Genomic DNA, 19,938 nt, shown 5'->3' with positions numbered 1-19,938 from the left:
TGGAAAACAGGCAGCAGCCCACTACCGGTCCCCGGCACAGGGGTTGGGGACCCCTGTTTTAGAGGACAGATGATGCAACAACCTTTCTGAAGCTAAGAATCTAGGTCTGTTCAGTGCCTGAGAAGGGGAGACCTCCAAAGTATTCCCTGTAAACTGTCTTGAGCTCCATGATGAATGGGATGAAAAATTATTAACTGTAACATTTATTTTGTATAGCAGCACAAGAACATTTAGTGTTAGTTCATTATGCAGCTTATTTTCACCAATGATTAGTGATGGAATTTATGGTTCTCTCTCTTCTGTTTTTAGAGTACATAACAGAGTTCCAGAGATAATCCCTGAACAGCTTCAGCTTTATGTTTCCTTGGATAACCTTGACCTCAGCTCTAACTTAATATCGGAAATCAAAGCCTCTTCATTCCCACGAATGCAGCTCAAGTATCTGTAAGTAGGAGAGTTCAACATTCCATCTGCAGTCCATTCTTAACAATGCATGTAGGAAAGGTCCCCTGTGCAAGCACCATTCATTTCCGACTCTGGGGTGACGTTGCTTTCACAACATTTTCACAGCAGACTTTTTACAGGGTGGTTTGCCATTTCCTTCCCCAGTCATCTACACTTCCCCCCCTCAGCAAGCTGGGTACTCATTTTACCAATCACAGAAGGATGGAAGTCTGAGTCAACTTTGAGTTGGCTACCTGAAAACTCAGCTGTCGCCAGAGATCGAACTCATCAATTAGTTAAATAGTTATAAATTTGTTCTGATTCTAATGTAGGTGTCCCCAGGGCTTTTTTTGGTAGAAAAAGCCCAGCAGGAACTCATTTGCATATTATGCCACACCCCTCAATGTCACCATTGTTTCACATAGTTTTTTATAGAAAAAGCCCAGCAGAAATTCATTTGCATATTAGGCTACACACACACACCCCCGACACCAAGCCAACCGGAACTGCGTTCCTGTTGGGTGTCCCCAATCTTTTTTGAGCATATGGGCACCTTTGACAGGCTGGTGAGTGCAACCACAAAATGGCTGTTGCAGGAGAAAGAGCCAATCACAATATGACTGCTCTGACTGGGCAGAGCCAATGACAGAATGTCAGTAAATGAGGGAACTCTGTTTAACAGGATGTCTTTTAAAATGAGCATAGTGTTTAAAAATATTTTCTTGTATACATACTGCTTACCTTCAGTCACACAGGTTCTTTGTGCTGTCATTGCACTTATTAACAATCTGCACAGTCTATCAGATCTGCAGTGGCTAGTCAGAAGCCTGACTGGGTAATGGCCCCACCCCTTTCTAAAAACATTTTAGAAAATGTCAGTGGGTATTATGGAACTCATGGTGCCATATTCTAAAGTTTTAGTGAGCCAGGATCTTGTAACCAGGCATTGTCACTGCTTACTCAGTACTGTGGTACTAACATGAAATTTTCTCCCCCCTCCAGGAATTGATTTGATTTAGCTCATCTTATGCTATCATTCATACTTTTTAGAATATCATTGTAACTGCTAACAATTCACTTTTGTCAGTAGGCAAAGATTCAGCATCCTTACTTAAGGGTTGTCTAGAAGGCTGTGGACACTCATAAGAACATAAGAGAAGCCATGTTGGATCAGGCCATTGGCCTATCCAGTCTAACACTCTGTGTAACACAGTGGCCAAAAAAACCCAAGTGCCATCAGGAGGTCCACCAGTGGAGCCAGGGCACTAGAAGCCCTCCCACTATTGCCCCCCCTCCAGAACCAAGAATACAGAGCATCACTGCCCTAGACAGAGAGTTCCAATGATAAACTGTGGCTTGAATTTCTTTTTCATTGTCTGATCAGGCCTTACCACAGCTGCCAAGGATCAGTTCTTCTGCAATTTGTCAAATACAAATTTAACACTGGAAGATTTTTTTTTATTAAAAAAACCCCCTTCTGTTCCAGGAACCTGAGCAACAATAGAATAACAACTTTGGAAGCTGGCTGCTTTGATAATATATCCAGCTCACTCATCATCATAAAACTGAACAGAAATCGAATCAGCGTGATTCCATCAAAGACTTTCAGGCTGCCTCATGTGCAACTCTTGTAAGTGACAATACCCCATGAATTCAGAACCTTGATGCTGAACACATTGATTGCAGACAGCATGAGGGTTGCTTTAATATTTGTATCAACAGTCCAAGAAATGGAGCTTTCATTGGGCCAACTAGTAATACGCAAACACAATGAGAGAAGTGTTTTGCATACCTAGAGCTGCTCTTCAGGTCGAGGCATTCTGAGCATTCCCTTCAGAAAAGTAACATGAACAGGCTGAAGATAAATTGTTTGAGTTGAATAATCTTTAAAACCAAGGTACAAAAGGATTCAAATGAAAAACTCCACAGTGATTATTTTCACAAGTATGGCTTTTTGTAGTTTAAGCATTATACCAAAGACAATGGTGCAAAAAACATAGGAAGAATATATAAAATACGGTAAGACTTCCTTGGCTTCAGTACTAGCTGCACTTCACAATATTGTTACAAAGAGAAAGCAGTTAGAGCTGATCACAGTAGGTGTAGAATTGTTTGAGCTCAAATATATGGTATTACATGGTCATCTTTCAGCAGGGTAGAGGGTTTTGATGTCACTCATGTATTTGATCAGTTGTTGAATTGCCTTTGTTAAATAGCTAATTATGATTCCCAGATGAGGTTAGAATTGTAATCATATTTGTCCCTTAGAAGAAGAAGCATGCAGGAAATATCAATCTCTTGGTTAAGCCAGCTGGTGTTAAAATGTTGCTGGGGGTTTTTGTTTGTTTGTTTGTTTGTTTTAGGGAACTCAAAAGAAACCGTATTAAAGTAATCGAGAGTCTTACGTTCCAAGGCTTGGACTCCTTAAAGTCATTAAAAATGCAGCGCAATGGGATTAGCAGGTTGATGGATGGTGCTTTATTTGGATTGGATAATATGGAAGAACTGTAAGTATCATTGTTTTGATTTCTTCATTAGAGATCCCAGGTGATACTGTGCTTCAGAGATGGATGAAATTGAGTTGTATGATAATTATAGTTATGGTTCCTCAATCCTCATAGCTTCATTGGAGCTTTTGTCTTCACATTATCTAGGAAGCTAGCTACAATGGAAACAAAAAGGAACACAATTACAGTCCTCTGTTGACCCCCTTGTGCTGGATCCTGTCTTAGAATATATCACTATTTTAGCAGTTGGTACTAGCATTTCTTTCTTTAATTCCTAAAGGTATTATTGTTGCAATGTATTGCTATGACAAATATGTCAGTATCTAGTTCTTGCATCTTACAAAAGGAGCTTGGGAGATCTAAGTTTTCAGTTAGCAGTAAACTCTCCTCTTAATTATTTTCTGCAGAACATTTATTTTTGTTCATTTATTTTCTTTATATTCTGTCTGCCTTGCTGAGAGTTAACGTGGATTACACAGTATAAAATAATGACGTCAAATAGACATCCACTGAACAGTGCAGCAGGACTAGGATTACTAAAACCAGAAACAGTGCAGTCTCAGTCATGATGTATTGTAAACAATGCAGAAAATGGAATTGCATAAGTAGAAGACAATCCAGTAAGAGCTGGATAATACATACATAAAGAATAGAATAGATAACAATGCTGGTGCCTTATTGTCATTTCCTTATTGATGTTCCAAACTGTGTTACGAAGTTGGTTGCTGGTATTTCCAATTTACAGAAGACAGAAAGATATGAAGAGCTTTAACAATGGCTAAAATGGGATTTGATTGTAAGTGTCTAGGACAGGGGTCCTCAAACTACGGCCCGCGGGCCAGATGTGGCCCGCTGAGGACGTTTATGTGGCCCGCCGGGTTATGGCAAAATCAGACCGGAAGTGACGTTCGACCTAAACTCGCGTTAGCAACGCACACTTCCGGCACTGGGCTGAGGTGGCGGAGACAGAGTGTGAGGTGATACCGAGGTGAGGTGAGTTCCCAGGCCGGGGTGTGTGGTGTGTGGAAGGGAGAGAGATGCAGAAGACGGAGAACTGACGGCCTGCGGCCTTGTACAGTAACGGCAGTCCGGCCCTCCAACAGTCTGAGGGACAGTGAACTGGCCCCCTATTTAAAAAGTTTGAGGACCCCTGGTCTAGGACTTAATTATATTGGACCATTTTCACTTTTTGTTTTGCTTGAGACTATAATTATGTTCAACACTTCATAGAATGGAAGTTTGGTTTCTCTAAAGTCTAGAATGACAGAGCTGAACAGAATTGCTGAATAACTTTTGCTTATGCCTCATTAGGTCAGTTTCCCCAAGACTGTTGCTCTTCAAGTTACCCATTTTATTTTTCTGTCAGCTGTAACGTGTGGCTTTTGAGTTAAAGTTCTTAATATTTGTAAAATTGCTTTGTGTTCCTCATCAAGAAGGTGCTATAAAATGCAGTGTTCATTTGAAGTGCCATATAAAACATTTCCTTTTGTTTCTCCAGAGATCTGGAGCACAATAACCTGACTGAAGTAAACAAGGGTTGGCTGTATGGTTTGAGAACATTACAACAGCTCTATGTCAGCCAGAATGCCATTAACAAGATAAGTCCAGATGCATGGGAGTTCTGCCAAAGGCTTTCTGAATTGTAAGTATTAGACTTCTCTCCCCTCCCCCCCCCCAACATGACTGGGGGGTTTTCATAATAAAATAAAATTAGTAGCAAGAATGTTTTTTCTGAAACTTAGTTAGGGAATATTACAGTTAATATCTTAAAAAAAAAATTGTTTTCTTTGTCTAGGTGAAACTAATATTTACATTTCCACATTCTGATCCCATTGAATTTTTTCCCTTTTATTATATGTTTCATTTCAGAGATCTCTCTTATAACCAACTGACCCGCCTGGATGAATCTGCTTTCATTGGAGTAAATTTATTGGAGAGGTTAAATTTGAGTGACAACAGAGTCAGTCACATCGCAGATGGTGTTTTTAAGGGACTCTCAAATCTGCAAACTTTGTAAGTTCACATATTTAACGGGAAAAATGAAAAATTTCACTTAGTATAATAATTCATTCTCTCAATAGGGAGCAGCCATATTCTTGTGGTGTTAGAAGGGCCTCTATCTTGTCATTACCACTTATTTAAAATGGATTAGATAATCTGTGTGAGAAGTAACCAGGCTGTTTTGCTGAGGAATTACTATTATTTTCCAAGTGCCCAGTTCTGTAGAGCTCAAATGTGCAGTTGCTTTTTTTCTTGTTACATGAGCAACACTTTTTCTGAGAAGGTCATCTTTTGAGTTTCCCAACACTTAAAAAAGCAGTGTACAGCTATTACAAAAATTCAGCTTTTTCTTTCTTGGTAGCAGAGCAATTGCAGTTTAAATTGCTATGTGATACATAGGTTTGTGTTGTTAATTTGTCAATGCCTGCACTGTCATTGAGCAGGAACACAGTTACTTGCATATCTATGTTCACCTTTCTGTAACTTTACCACCAGTACTTGGCCTGAAAATCGTCTATTCTCATGAGACCTGTAATAGATAGTTCTCAAGACGGGACGTGGCTTTTTACGTTTTGTATCTGTAAGAAGTGGCTGCCACAGGAGATGGAGCAGGATGCTCAGGAAGTCCAAAGTATGAGGGGAAAGGGGTAATTTTAAAAAATAGATTGGGAAAAATGAGTGAGAGAAAATGAAATCCGGTGGCCAATCAGAAACTCTGGTGGGCAAGAGCCCCACATAGCCCTACCTACTTTCCAAAAATACTTGTGTGCTGGAAAAAGTGCCCCATGACGACCACAGGCACCCCACTGGGGACCCCTGGCTTAGTCAGTTTCAGCTTATTCCATTATGTGTAATGTATTGGATACTGTGTTGTCACTTGAAAGACTAAGCAGCAAAAGCTGTGGGGGAAGGGAGGGGAGTGTATAATGACAACTTTCATATACTCTGAAATTGTTAAACATTTTGAAGAGGAGATGGCTAGTAGAACACATTCTGCAGCCTCAACAATCCTAATACCCCTCATCAGGTTTTCAGCTGGAAGCTTGTGGAAGTATGGAAATGAGAAAAGATTTTGAACTTGAAATTCTTGGACATTTTTTTGGGGAGAAATGTGTTCTACAAAGAGGAGATGGTTACTAGAAATTATGACAGTCTTCAAATGATAACGTTATTACAAGCAAGCATACTACATTAGGAAGAACTTCCTGACCATTAGAGCGGTTCCTCAGTGGAACAGGCTTCCTCGGGAGGTGGTGGGCTCTCCTTCCTTGGAGGTTTTTAAACAGAGGCTAGATGGCCATCTGACAGCAATGAAGATCCTGTGAATTTAGGGGGAAGTGTTTGTGAGTTTCCTGCATTGTGCAGGGGGTTGAACTAGATGACCCTAGAGGTCCCTTCCAACTCTATGATTCTATGCTATTACTTGCTTTCTGTAATCAATGAGAACAAGATTTAAGGGCAAAAGTTAAATGTGAATAATTCAAAATAATAATTTTATACGTTAGGCTCAAGAGAGACCTAGGAAGGTCACTTTTGTACAATTTGGAGTGAACAAAACTGTTATGGTAGCAATATTCTATTTTCTTTGCAGACTTGACTGTTTCTTAAATTGTCTTAGCATTTGTAAGCTTAATCTGTTGTTTCATTTAGAACATGTTCTAAAAGTCATTGTCTTCATAGAAACGTATGTAAGTAGTTGTTAGCCTTAGCACAAACTTTTAATTAATCATTTAATGCTAACCTTGTAGACATAATATACCACAAAAGAGGAAGAGTAAATTAGTGGCCTTTGGGATTTTAACTGGTGTTGAGTAGCTTCTTAGTTTAGGATTGCTTGTTGTTTCCCAGACTTTGAGGTAAAAGGGATTAATGATTTTAAGTGTTCCTATGTAATCAAGCATAAAGAGCAATCTCCAAAGGTCTACATAATAAGATTCTGCCTTAGGTTTTTGGAGTTAATGGTCCTTGCTCTGTTAGTGCCAGATAATACAGGAATGTGATATTTTTGAAGTCCAAGCAGGTGGTCATTTTATGGAATGTTTTATATTTTCGTGGCTCTGCAACATATAAGCTACCTCAGGGGGCCTAGTTTCAGACAGAGAAGCGGCATAGAAATAAATCTTTTAAAATGGTATGTACTAATATGAGTGTCTCTACTACAGGGCAGTGGTGCCTTAGTCTCTTAACTTTTCCCTGTAGTTAGTGGGGCTTGAACATTAAGTCATAACCTTTAAGCAGTGGAGGACTTACTGAACGATATCTGTAGCCTTTCATGAGCCAGCCATTGGGCATTGCATTGAGCTCTGCTGATGTCTCTGTAGTTAGTATGATCATGCCTCCAGCACCTCAGATCTTTCTAAGCCAAACTCTCATTTGGTTTTACAATATCAGTGCAACAAATGGGAGTTGTTTAATACTGCAATGTGTTGTTCTTTACTTTGGGGATGATCTATTGCCTATGGATAGTGTCAAAGTGCCACTTCCTGCATTTTAAAATGTTCTATTGATTGTTTTATATGCTCACTCTTGCTGATAAAATGCTGGCTAAGCTTTATATTTCTGTGTTCACTCAGCTATAAAAAGCAAGTGAGAATTGTTGTTCTGATAAATTCATGACCTGTCGTGTAAAGGAAATGCATTGCTAAATCTATTATACTTTAATGAAGTATCTTCCCCCTCCTGAACAAGGGCTTGCTGAATTTAGTTTATCAGCTTTGTTCTCTTGTATACTAGAGGCTGAAGTGTAACACAGAGGTCAAAAACAAATCCCATTAGCACATAACAGGATTTGTGAGCAGAACCACCCACACTTCACTCTGAGAAACTACTCTTTCATGCCCAGCAATTCTTCACCCAACCTACACATAATCTCTTAATATGCTGGCATTATTCCAGGCTTGCAACTCAAGAAGATTAAGCAATGTGCTAACAACATTAACTCACTTCCGTAAGTAAGTTTAGGAGGCTGTCCCATTTTATCACTTGTTCACTAGACTGACCAATGTTCCCCAGCTAAGAAGGAGCTACTGCTATGTGGGTTCAGGTTCTCTAGCATGTCCCCAGCTTTCTGTGACCAGTTTAATTCCATTAGCTTTCTGTGTGTACTTTAGGGTCACTTCATATTTTAAAAGCACCATGTGAACACACACCAAAACTGCTTTCAGATGATGGCATCCTACTTAAGTAACTTGGCCAGCATGTTATCATGACTGTGCCTAAATGTCTCTCCCCACATGTTCCCCAGAGAGCACTGAGGTCAGGAACACAAAATCTCCTCACTATCCCCGGGCCAAAAGAAGCCCGTCTGAAAGCCACCAGGGAAAGGGCTTTCTCCGTTATGGCCCCCGTATGGTGGAATCAGCTGCCGGAAGAGGTGAGGGCCCTGCGGGACTTGGCGCAGTTCCGCAGGGCCTGTAAGACGACCCTCTTCCGGCTAGCCTATACCTAGCCTACATTTAGCTAGGATAACAACTTGAGGAAACTGGCCAGCCATCTGTTCATAGGAAACTGAATTACTCTGTTTTAATGTTTTAACTGCTTAAATTATTTAACTGTTTTATATTTGAAATTGTTTACTTTTAAGTTTGATTAATTGTTGGAAGCCGCCCTGAGCCATTCGTGGGAAGGGCGGGATAGAAATCCCAAATAAATAAATAAATAAATAAATGTTACAGCCCTTGTCAGGATTACTGTCACATGGAAACAATTTTTGCCAGGTTTCATATGCTGACTGAAACCCATGAAGCAGCACTCAGCTTTCCAATTGAGTAAAATAGCAGAGTTTGTGTACTTGTGTGTATTTTGCAACTGTGAGAATTTGAATTTCAAAAAATTGTATAAAAATGTTAAATCCTGCAAAGGGGGAAGAAGTTATCTGGTGCTGGAGGGGTTTTTTTTTAAAGTTATCAGGCCTGCTCATTGTATTTTTTGCTTTATGTTTTAGAGATCTGCGAAATAATGAGATCTCCTGGGCCATAGAAGACTCAAATGAAGCATTTGTAGGACTTGACAGCCTCAATAAATTGTAAGCCTTACAAGCAATAGGATTGGCATGTCTGCTAGAAGAGAAATAAAGTCCAGAAAAATCTTTGAAAATTGATGTCACAGTCTGAATTGAAAGCAGTTTTAGTAACATTTCACATCACCCTTTCATCAAGAAATGTTCAGGCTGAGATTTGCAAATTTCTGTAATGGATCTTTTACAGAAGTTCTTTAAATGTACAAAATAAGGTTTGCTTTTACCTAATGAAGTCAGGCTGTCAGGAATGGTTCAACTGCTTTTTTAGACACTGCTGCAGAGGATTCTGTCTGTCAAGTTATAGGGGGAAAGTCCCTTAATCGGATGTGGTAAGAAGGGATTGAAGAAGGAGGGCTTGGTTGTATCCCCACATATTTGTCTTTTATGGTCTGTAATTGGTAGCTGTGTATGCACTACTCTTTCTCCATGCCCCTTTTATGTAAAGAGAGGGATGGAAGATTGCAACTTGAAGCTGACATCCCAAGGGGGAAGCATGATGATTTGTTCCCCTAGAAAAGCTACTTGAACACTTTTTCACCATGCTTTCTGATACTGTTCTGCTTGCTATTTTTTGTGTGACTTGTTTCAGTGTTAAGGCTTACTTTGTTCTGTGTTTTAGAATTCTGCAAGGGAACCAGATTAAGACCATCACAAAAAAAGCATTTGCTGGTCTTCAAGCTCTTCAATATCTGTAAGTATTTCTTGCAGCCTTTTCTCTCAGTGATGTGTTCTTTTCAAAAGTACAGAAATGTCCTAATGCTCTAAGGTGACATCTAAAATGAATTCTCATGAAGGCATAACTCTTGTTTAACTTGCAGAGATTTGAACAACAATGCAATAATGTCTATTCAAGAACATGCCTTTGACCAGCCTCTTCTTAAACAGCTGTAAGTATACATTCTTATTATTGTTCCTATGTTTATTTATATTTTACCCTTCTTTTCTATTTGATAGTAGCAATAAATAAAAAGATCAGTCTAGTGTTAAATGCAAACTGATGAAAATATGTAAAGTAAGTAAAGTAAAGTAAATTTATTTTTATATCCCGCCCTCCCCCACCAAACTGATACCAGTTTCTCCCTCTCTCTTCTGCATAGTGGCTCCATGCTGATGGAAGGGATGGTGTCAGTTGGGTGAGGTGGCGGGTGGGTAGGAAGGGCCTCACATGCTTTCCCGCTCTTTCAGCTAAGTTGCAAAGTAGCTGGCCACTAATGGAGTCCAAGATGCTATGAAGCATTTCACCTGTCTCAAATGTTCAATTTGAAAAATACTAATAATCAGAATAAACATTTTGTACCTCAGTTTCATTTTTTGTTCCTTAACTAATGCTTTAGGTATAAATTATGCTTTTGCCCCCCAACATCCAGTTAAATCTCCACTTCTCATTAGTACTATATATTAAATTTGGCTGTGATTTCTAGTAGTCTAGGGCAGGTTCCCCATCCTTCCACCTAAAGCAGCAGTTGGTTGTTCAAGCTATATTGGTTATTTCTAGAGTGACAGAAGTGGTGTTTTTCCTGGTTTAATAAAATTACTTTTGGACATTTTTCTCTGTGTTACAGTTTTAATTAATGGTATAGTATCAACTTGAAAGTCAAAATTTCAGTTAATGGTCTCCTGTAAAATACATATTAAAATGAAAAATATTCTTAAACTATGTACTAAAACTTTTAAACCAGGAATTAGGTGAATCAAGATGGCACAGGGGAGAAAATTACTCCTTGAAAAAAACTGTGGTTCTTAGCAGTTCCATATTTCACCCAAAATAAGGCATTTGTTCAAGCATGGTGACTGAACAACTAAAAGTTGTGATGGTCTATCACAGTTGAAGGTCCTCAAACATGCCAATTTCTGCCCAAATACAGAATATCAGCCCTTCTTGAGGCTGTGTCACTCCAAATGCTTTTTGATAGAACTGTCTTTTGTCTACGTCAGCATGCTTTCAGATGATTGAACTCAGGCTCAGGAACAGTCTTATCATATGCCCAGCAGGCCTTCTTTTTGAATATTGTGGATTATCATAGTGATAGCTAGTAGGACATCTAACAAACCTATTCATAGATCTGCAAGAAAAATGACAGTATGTGATAGAAAATGAAGGAATTCTAGCCTTGCAAGAGAATGAGAGAACCTTGCGTATTCCAAGATAACAGTTGTCACAATGCTTTCTGGGCAATTAAGGTCTATGTGTGTGCTATGAAAGCTATTACTTCCTTGTGGAAAATAGTTCTATAGTATTTTCTCAAATAAAACATTTTATGACTGGCAGATAGGCAAGGTTTTCTGCTCAGTGATCTGCAGAACCATAGCTTTTCTTCCCTTCATAAAATCCTATTAGAATTCTGTAAAACAAAGTGTTTTAATATCATAATTTAACATCTACATGCGCCCCCTTGCCCAGATTGCCCGAAGGTACGGGCTCGGGTGTCACCAATATGCTGATGACACCCAGCTCTATCTGCTTATGGATGGCCGGCCCGCCTGCGCCCCAGAAAATTTGGACCGAGCGTTACAGGCAGTGGCTAGGTGGTTTAGGCTGAGCGGGCTGAAGCTGAATCCGGCGAAGACAGAGGTCCTGTGCCTTGGTCGCTGCGGCCCGGGAAGGGAAATCCCCCTGCCAGTTTTTGACGGCGCGCCACTAACAGCGTCGGGCAGGGTTAAGAGCCTGGGGGTGCTGTTGGAGCCTTCACTGACAATGGAGGCCCAGATAGCAGCCACTGCCAAGTCCGCGTTTTTTCACCTTCGGCGGGCGAAGCAGTTGGCCCCCTTCCTGGAACGTGACGACCTGGCAACAGTGATTCATGCTACGGTCACCTCGAGGTTAGACTACTGTAATGCCCTCTACATGGGGCTACCCTTGTGCCGGACCCGGAAACTGCAGTTGGTGCAGAACGCTGCTGCCCGGCTGTTATTAGGGCTCCCAAGACGGGAGCACATTCGGCCGGGGCTCCGGGATCTGCACTGGCTGCCAGTAATATTCCGAGTCCGGTACAAGGTGTTGGTTATTACCTTTAAAGCCCTATATGGCCTAGGACCTGTCTACCTTAGGGACCGTCTTTCCCCACACGTTCCCCAGAGAGTACTACGCTCGGGTTCACAAAACCTGCTGATAGTCCCCGGGCCAAAGGAGGCCCGTCTAAAATCCACCAGGGATCGGGCCTTCTCAGTAACGGCACCTTATTGGTGGAACCAGCTGCCGGAGGAGGTGCGGGCCCTGCGGGACCTAGGGCAGTTCCGCAGGGCCTGTAAGACAGCCCTCTTCCGGCAGGCCTATAATACTGACTGACAAGGAAATCTTTTGGATGGAACAAAATGCATCTGTAGACCGCCGGTTTTTATCTATCTTGCTTTTATTAATTTATGGTTTTAATTTTACTTGTAAGTGTTTTAAATTGTAGTATTTGTATTATCATGTTGTAAGCCGCCCTGAGACACTTCGGTGCGAAGGGCGGGGTATAAATCCCAATATAAATAAATAAATAAATAATTAGTTAAACCATTATTAAATTAATTGATTCTTCCCAAATGAATGAGGTTTTTTAAAAAAGCCTCTCCTCCGCAGGGGAGTCAGAATCCAGCACCTCCTTCATGTATTAGTCAATTGAAGGATTTCTTTCATTATCTCTTGGGTTAAGTGCATCAAGTCAGAGACTAAAATGGCCTGATGTGGCTTTTTACCAGTTATTCAAAAAATGAGTCTCAAAAAGGGAGCCATTTCTAAAAATATTAAAATTTTATTGCAGCTTCAGATTTTCACTTTGTCTGCATTTCATTGCTACCAAGGAATTATTATTTTGAGTTTTTGTGAATTCAGTATACAGTTGACCCAAAGACATCTGCATGATGCATCACAGGACATTGGTTTGCTCTCTGACATACCACATCTAAGACAAGACCGACAAAATGTCAAAGTAGTGACAATTTCATTTTTTTTAATATTGTAAATAATTTCATCTAAAACCTTTTTTTTTTAAATTTAAAATTAATTTTAAGATTGATGGTTGTGAGGCTGTATTCAAGATCTTACAAGGCTGTGGTCTCCTTATCTGGCAACATAGAGAAAAACAGTAGATTATAAGAAAACATTGTGATCCTGACAGAATGAAACATATCCCTTTCCTTTGTGCACAGCTTTCCTTCCTCTCTTGTATTTGGTATGAAATTACTGTTCCTGGTATAATACCAGTGGAAGGAAAGTATGATTCTGCAGTATACTTTTTTAAAAATGATATAAAATCACTTTCAAGTGAATCTTACCAAGCCTCAGTTATCTGGCACAATCCACTTTTTCTGAACACAGTGTAATGAGAGGAATGTAAGGGAGATATTATTATTATTATTAACAACAGCAACTTGATTAATAACCCCATCCTAGCTCACACTGGGCTCAGGGCAATATACCTCTAGGCAATATACAATATGTATTAAAACAATATATAATTTAAAACCAACACAGCAAATTAATTAAAAACTCAGATGGCACCCTATAAATTTTCTACATTTTGGATTACCAGGATGTCATATGGCGGGGGGGGGGGGGGAGGAAAAATTATAAAGCATTGGGAGTGGCGGGGAGGAAAGAAAGGTGCCAGCTAAATAACAGACGGTTGCAGCCCTCAACCAAAAGCCTGGCAGAACATCTCTGCCTTAACAGGCTCTGCGGAGCTGCAGTGGACATGAGAGCTACTCAGAATACAGCTAGGATCTTTCACAGTGCAGATCAAAGATGCATTGTTGAGATGACAGCTTAAGAATTTTTGAGGAAATGAGATGTCTTTTAGGTGGACTAAATACTTCAGCAAGTATACTGGCTGGGTAGATGGAGAAGCTTGCTAATGGAAAATGAGATAAATTGTTCAGGCAACTAATTTTCCTTTTGCTTTTATGTTCTCAGGGTATTGAACACCAGCAGCTTACTTTGTGACTGCCAGCTGAAGTGGCTGGTCCCATGGCTGACCCAACACCACTTCCAGGATGCTGTCAATGTGGCTTGTGCTCACCCAGCATGGCTTGCTGGACAGAACATGCTCAGCGTGGACCTTGAAGACTTAGTTTGTGGTTTGTGCTTTTAATGGCATTTAAAATATGATGGATCCCCATTTTGAAAATGAAGAAATCTAAAAAAGGAGATGGAATTTTATTGATTTGCTAGCTGTATGTTGACTTGAATGGATTTTTCTTCTATGGTTTATAGGCTTCCCAATCCCCAGGTCCCAGCAGGGGATCCCCTGGTTTTTTAGGCTTCCCCCCCATCCCCAGCCATCTGGCTGGTGGGGAAGCCCCGCCCCCACAGCCACTATGCATCTCTAGATCTTGGGCAGGTTTAGAAACCTGCAAACAGGTCTGTTTCAAAATGTGTGTGTGTCTGTGTACCTTTAAAGTTGAGCAGGAAGTACTTCATGGGAAGGGTCAGCAACACAGTTTGTTTTGCTTTCGTTTCAGAGTAGCTAAGAGAGTGTGTGTGTGAGAGAGAGAGAGAGAGCAGTATAGCCCCTGTTCTTTTCAGATGTCGTTGTGGAGGAACCAGACCCAGTAAGTGTGTGTGTGAGAGAGAGGGTTGCCAATCCCCAGGTTTGGAGGGCTTCTCCCACCCCCCTCACTTTAGGGTCATCAGAAAGCGGTGGAGGTGGGGAGGGAAATGTCTACTGGGCAATTATTCCCTATGGAGAACGATTCCCATAGGAAATAATGGGGAATTGATCCGCAGGTATCAGGGGCTCGGGGGGCGGGGCTGTTTTTTGAGGTAGAGGCACCAAATCTTCAGTATAGCATCTAGTGCCTCTCCCCAAAATACCTCCCAAGTTTCAAAATGATTGGACCAGGGGATCCAATTCTGTGAGCCCCAAAAGAAGGTGCCCCTATCCTTCATTTTTTCCTATGGAAGGAAGGCATTTAAAAAGGTGTGCTGTTCCTTTAAATGTGATGGCCAGAACTCCCTTGGAGTTCAATTATGCTTGTCACACCCTTGCTCCTGGCTCCACCCCAAAGTCTCCTGGCTCCACCCCCAAAGTCCCCAGATATTTCTTGAATTGGACTTGGTAACCCTAATGGCTTAGGATTCCTAGCAGTGCAGTGTAGTAATAAAAATGATATTTCCAGATTCCATGGATTAACTTGGAACACCCTTTCAAGTTAATATAGTGACATTTTGCTCTGATCTGGATAGCCCAGGCAAGCCTTATCTTGTCACATCTTGGAAGCTAAGCAAGTACTTGAATGGGAGACCTCCTTGGAATACCAGAAGTCAGGAGGTGGGGCAGGTTTTATTCAGCCATCTCCCTGAATATGCTTCAGGCCCCTAATAGAGGTCAGTCACCAGAGGTTGCCATGATTTCGAGGTGCACACACTCACACATATAAATTAAAAATACCTAAAATTAAATACAGTGACATTGCCAGTCAGGATTTTTCATGGCCCATGGAAACGGTTTTTGTTGGGACCATGGTAGTCACTCTGTAATATATGGGAATGTGTCAAGTTGAAATTCTGGGAAACACAAAAGGACAGGGGGAGAGAAGTGGGGGGTTTTGTCCAGACTCGTTGGGAGCCAGTTAAGTCTCAGTGGGGCTGCCTTAGGGGCTTTCCTCTGTCCCATGAGTGGAAAAACAACACAGTCTGAGAAACTGAATTGTCCAGTGTCCTGCTGTTTGGCCATACGTGTTGGAAATTACCTTCCTTGTACCCTCAGAAGTATAAAAATCTTGGATGAGGAAGAGCCTTGAATGGTCCTGTTTGGTAAAGCCTCAGTAATTTCAAACCAGAGCCTTTATTGAAGTTTGTCTTTAGTTTTCTCCTCCACCCCAGTCTTCACAGGTGGAATTTGTAGATCTTTTTGTATTTGGTCCAAATAGGTTACCTAACTTCAGCTTACTGTAAATGCCCCTCCTTGAACTTCATTCATATACCACTGTAGCCACTGTCTCTAGTTTGTAGTGCTTTCATTTTTGTTGGAACCACTGAATTAAGTTGTGCAATTGCTGTAGAGGTTTACTTTGATATTTCTTGGTAGCTTAAGAATTTTGAGGACAGTAGGTGTCTTTAAGTGGACAGAATCGGGCAACTCCAGGATCAAGAGGGTTTTATATTTCTTCCTTCCAGGAGCTCTATCAATAAAACCCATACACCCAGTACATAATACTCCACCACCGCCCCCCCCCCCAAATGAAATAAGTATGTGTAGACACCTAAATATTCATTGGACAAGAGAATTCATATTGCCCAGGCAGTATGTCCTGATTATTGAAGATCATTATTCATACAGTAAGTTACCAATCACTTGCAGGAAAGAAGAAGCTATATATGATTATCCATCCTTTTTCTAAATGGGCTAAAACTTCTAGCTGTAGAGAACTTTGCACAACTGTGCCCCAGTTAATTTTTTCTTTAGCACATTCCAGAGAGATGAAATAAAAGGATCCCTGCCAAAGTTCCATCATCCCCTTAGAACATTGCTTTTTTTTCAGTTGTTTATGCTCTAACATTGATACAACCCTGCTTCACAGCTTCATACCCGCATAGCCAATTCTGGTGTGAAAGCAGAGATAGCAGTTTGAGAAAGTAGCTGTGTGAACAAGTTGAACTCAACTGAACAGCATTACAACTTGTCTCAGACAGTATTGCATCACATGCTAAAGGAGAGAGGAACAGTAATCTTGATCTCTTTTTCACAGATGACTTTCCCAAGCCACAGATCAAAGTGCATCCTGAGAGTACCATTGCACTTAGAGGCACCAATGTTACCCTGACTTGCAAGGCAGTGAGCAGCAGTGATTCACCCATATCTACCACCTGGAGGAAGGACAGTGAAATTCTGTATGATGCAGACATACAGAATTTCGCCAGGTACCAGCAGCAAGATGGAGAAGTTCTGGAGTACACTACTGTCCTGCATGTTTTCAATGTGAACTTCACTGATGAAGGACAATACCAGTGCATCATTTCTAACCACTTTGGTTCCAACTATTCCAACAAGGCCAAGCTGACTGTCAATGGTATGCTGTGATGTTTTTGTTTCTTTCTCTTCTAAAAGATTTGAAAATTAGTTTGTACAAAACCTTGCAGTGTATGTATCTGGAGAGCCAGCTTGATATAGTGGTTAAGAGTGGTGAACTGTAATCTGGAAAACTGGGTTTGATTCCCCACTGTTCCATGTGAAGCCTGCTGGGTGAATTTGGGCCAGTCACAGTTCTCCCAGAACACTCAGCCCCACCTACCCCACAAGGTGCCTGTTGTGGGGAGAGGAAGAGAAGTTGATTGTAAGCTGCTTTGAGACTTCTAAAGGTAGAGAAAAGCAGGGTATAAAGCCAACTCTTCTTCTTCCAAGTGGAGAAAGCACCGAGTTTTCCCCTCTTTTGAATACACTGTTCTACAGAAAGCTTTTAAACTAGAGTTTTGATAACTGATGCAGAAACCCTTTGTAAATATTCTTGGTTGAGAGTCTTCAGAGGTACCTTCTGGTCAAACAGCAGCATTTTTCAGAAGAGTAGTTTCCATTTGGGAAATGGAAATGCTTGAACCCGCTGTAATTCATTTGCTCACATTGCCAGAACTTTCTCTCAAAGACCGCTTTGGCATTGGGCTGTATCAAAGAAACATTTTCAGCCATTTTACTATGCTGTATCAATTAAGGTTCTCCTGTTCATTTGCTGAAAGTACAGCAGGAGCCAAAGTATTCCCTTGTGTATTTTAAAGTATCACAGCTGGGTTCTCATAAAGAGAATTAGCATGCCTTACCCTATCTGCATCTGTCCAATGAGATTGTCTAGGCTAGGGAAGGTTTTGACCCCTGTTTTGCCTGAAGGAAGTTATCTTCATTCTCATACTCCATTCTAACCAGCATTAAAGAATGTTAGCTGGGCAGAAGGAGAGCTCTTGAGGATTGGGATGGTCTTAAAACTAAGTAGACAAACTCATTTATCATTCACCTCTAAAGAATTGGTTAATTTCTGCCAGTAACCTCAGATTGTAAGAAATGGACATGCAACCAATAGGATATGCAAGCTCAGTGTAACATGATTGTGTGTGTGTGTTTTAAAGTCTGCCTGGATGAAGTAATTCGTAAAAAAGTGGTGGAATCATGGTAGCTTTTGCATTTCATGGAAATTGCCTTAAAACAGTAAGAGTGTACTCCATTCTGGACAGCAGGAATTGTTGCAAAACTTGGTAATTGTAATGTGTCTCTTCGTTCAGAGCTGCCTTCTTTTGTGAAGACACCTATGGATCTAACTATCCGAACTCGAGCCATGGCTAAATTGGAGTGTGCTGCAGAAGGCCACCCCCCGCCTCAGATTTCTTGGCAGAAGGATGGAGGCACAGACTTCCCTGCTGCTCGTGAAAGGCGCATGCATGTGATGCCGGAAGATGATGTCTTTTTCATCGCAAATGTGAAGATTGAAGACATGGGGATCTACAGCTGCATGGCCCAAAATGTGGCAGGAGGTCTATCAGCAAACGCAACCTTGACTGTGTTAGGTAACACAGCAGCTTCATAAGATGCTTTGAAAGCACTTTCAGTATTAGTATTGCCTGCTTGCATATTACTTTCTCTCTTCTATGGGCAGTGCAGTCAGAAGCAGATCTTAAGATCATGTACCTTGTCCCCAGCTTTGTTCACCTATGTATAATGTGAGACCAAATCAGAACCTGGGATCACCCCTGGATGCTTTTTGTTTGTTTGTTTCAATGTCAAGGTTTAAGGAGATTCCACTTTCAGAAAACGACAAGATCATTGTTTAGGTCTTTTCTTCTGCACACATTGAGGGGAAGCCTGAAATCTGTTCTCAAATTCACTTTATATGTCTGACACTTTTTTCTTTTTGTACTATTTTCCTCACTTTTGCAATCTTAGTCTTATTGCAGTCTTTATTGGATGTCTTATTGCATTTATATTGTGTTCTTCCTTGAGTCTCAGCAAAAAAGGTAGGTTGCAAATAAACTGAATATATAAATTAGGGGGGTGGGTTAGTTGAACAGCCTGGATAATTTGTTGAATTAAGTTAACAATGAACTGTTCTTACTCTAAGGAGGAGGATGGAATGGGTGATTCCTACTAATTGCTCAGGGAGGCCTGACCAAACTCTTCAACTTTCTGTCTCCCAGGTGGGAGTCATCCTGGCTCAGTTTGCTTTCTGCCTCGTTAGGAAGTGCAGCTTTGGAGCAGAGCTCTTCACTCTTTTTTACTTGCTTTTTATACCAATTTCACACCTAAGGGAGAGTTCCCTAACCTCTCCAGACTCTGTCTCTTCACACCTTCTTTCACACCTCTTCTTGACTCTGCTGCAACTTTTGTCTTTGCAATTTTTTTCTCTGCTCCTCTTCCTTCCTTGGAAGAACATGGAAGACAATGGCCCAGCGGTGAGCCTCAGAGGGTCATAAAGTGAATGAAATACGTCTGAAAATGTTGGAAATCCTCTCCTCCCCACTTCTGTCTCTTGTGAAGAGAACTCCCCTGCTGAATCTAGGCCGGAGTGGTTTAAGTAACGGACCATAAAAAGGCATGAAAATGGCTCTTCAGGCACAAATGGCTTTCATGGCTGCCAGTTTGGCCCCTGGGGGCTATGATGGCACACTTAGCACCCTGGTTAGACCCCCCCTCCCCCAGCTCTCTTGGCTGCCAGTTCAACCCCTGGAGGTTATGACGGCACACCTGTCTCCCCCATTCTACATCCCCTGGCGCTCTCAGCTGCCAGTTCACAATACATAGCTTACAATAAAAAAATTTACATTAAAAACATTAAACAGTTTAAAAATAATTTGGTGCTAGTGTCGATATAGATTTAAGATGGCGTTCAATGATCTTAAGCATCCATTGGATCTAGAGTCTCGGTGGTGGCAGTCAGCATTTCAATTAAATGCTAACTAAAATAGTGTCATCTTACAAGCTTTGCGGAACTGGGCAAGTTTGGCCCCTGAAGGGCTACGAAGGCAAGCCCTCTATTGGACCTTCCACTGAACCAGAGGAACTCCTT

General features: G+C 41.1%; 1 protein-coding gene across 1 annotated transcript in view; it reads left to right on the top strand.

The window, feature by feature from the left end:
• The window catches only part of LRIG2 (leucine rich repeats and immunoglobulin like domains 2), a 74,320-nt gene that overhangs the window by 38,741 nt on the left and 15,641 nt on the right, over nucleotides 1-19,938 (top strand). The window contains exons 4-14 of the mRNA XM_060231213.1: nucleotides 310-444; nucleotides 1,931-2,074; nucleotides 2,808-2,951; nucleotides 4,450-4,593; nucleotides 4,821-4,964; nucleotides 8,896-8,976; nucleotides 9,590-9,661; nucleotides 9,789-9,857; nucleotides 13,865-14,028; nucleotides 16,642-16,962; nucleotides 18,161-18,442. Coding sequence (XP_060087196.1) covers nucleotides 310-444; nucleotides 1,931-2,074; nucleotides 2,808-2,951; nucleotides 4,450-4,593; nucleotides 4,821-4,964; nucleotides 8,896-8,976; nucleotides 9,590-9,661; nucleotides 9,789-9,857; nucleotides 13,865-14,028; nucleotides 16,642-16,962; nucleotides 18,161-18,442 — 1,700 coding nt within the window. The remainder of the gene's footprint in view (nucleotides 1-309; nucleotides 445-1,930; nucleotides 2,075-2,807; nucleotides 2,952-4,449; nucleotides 4,594-4,820; nucleotides 4,965-8,895; nucleotides 8,977-9,589; nucleotides 9,662-9,788; nucleotides 9,858-13,864; nucleotides 14,029-16,641; nucleotides 16,963-18,160; nucleotides 18,443-19,938) is intronic.

The sequence above is a fragment of the Heteronotia binoei genome, chromosome 2 (genome assembly GCF_032191835.1).
Source record: "Heteronotia binoei isolate CCM8104 ecotype False Entrance Well chromosome 2, APGP_CSIRO_Hbin_v1, whole genome shotgun sequence".
NCBI classification, from domain to species: domain Eukaryota; kingdom Metazoa; phylum Chordata; class Lepidosauria; order Squamata; family Gekkonidae; genus Heteronotia; species Heteronotia binoei.
The sequence above is the reverse complement of the archived record's forward strand: the minus strand, read 5'-3'. Positions and strand labels throughout refer to the sequence as shown.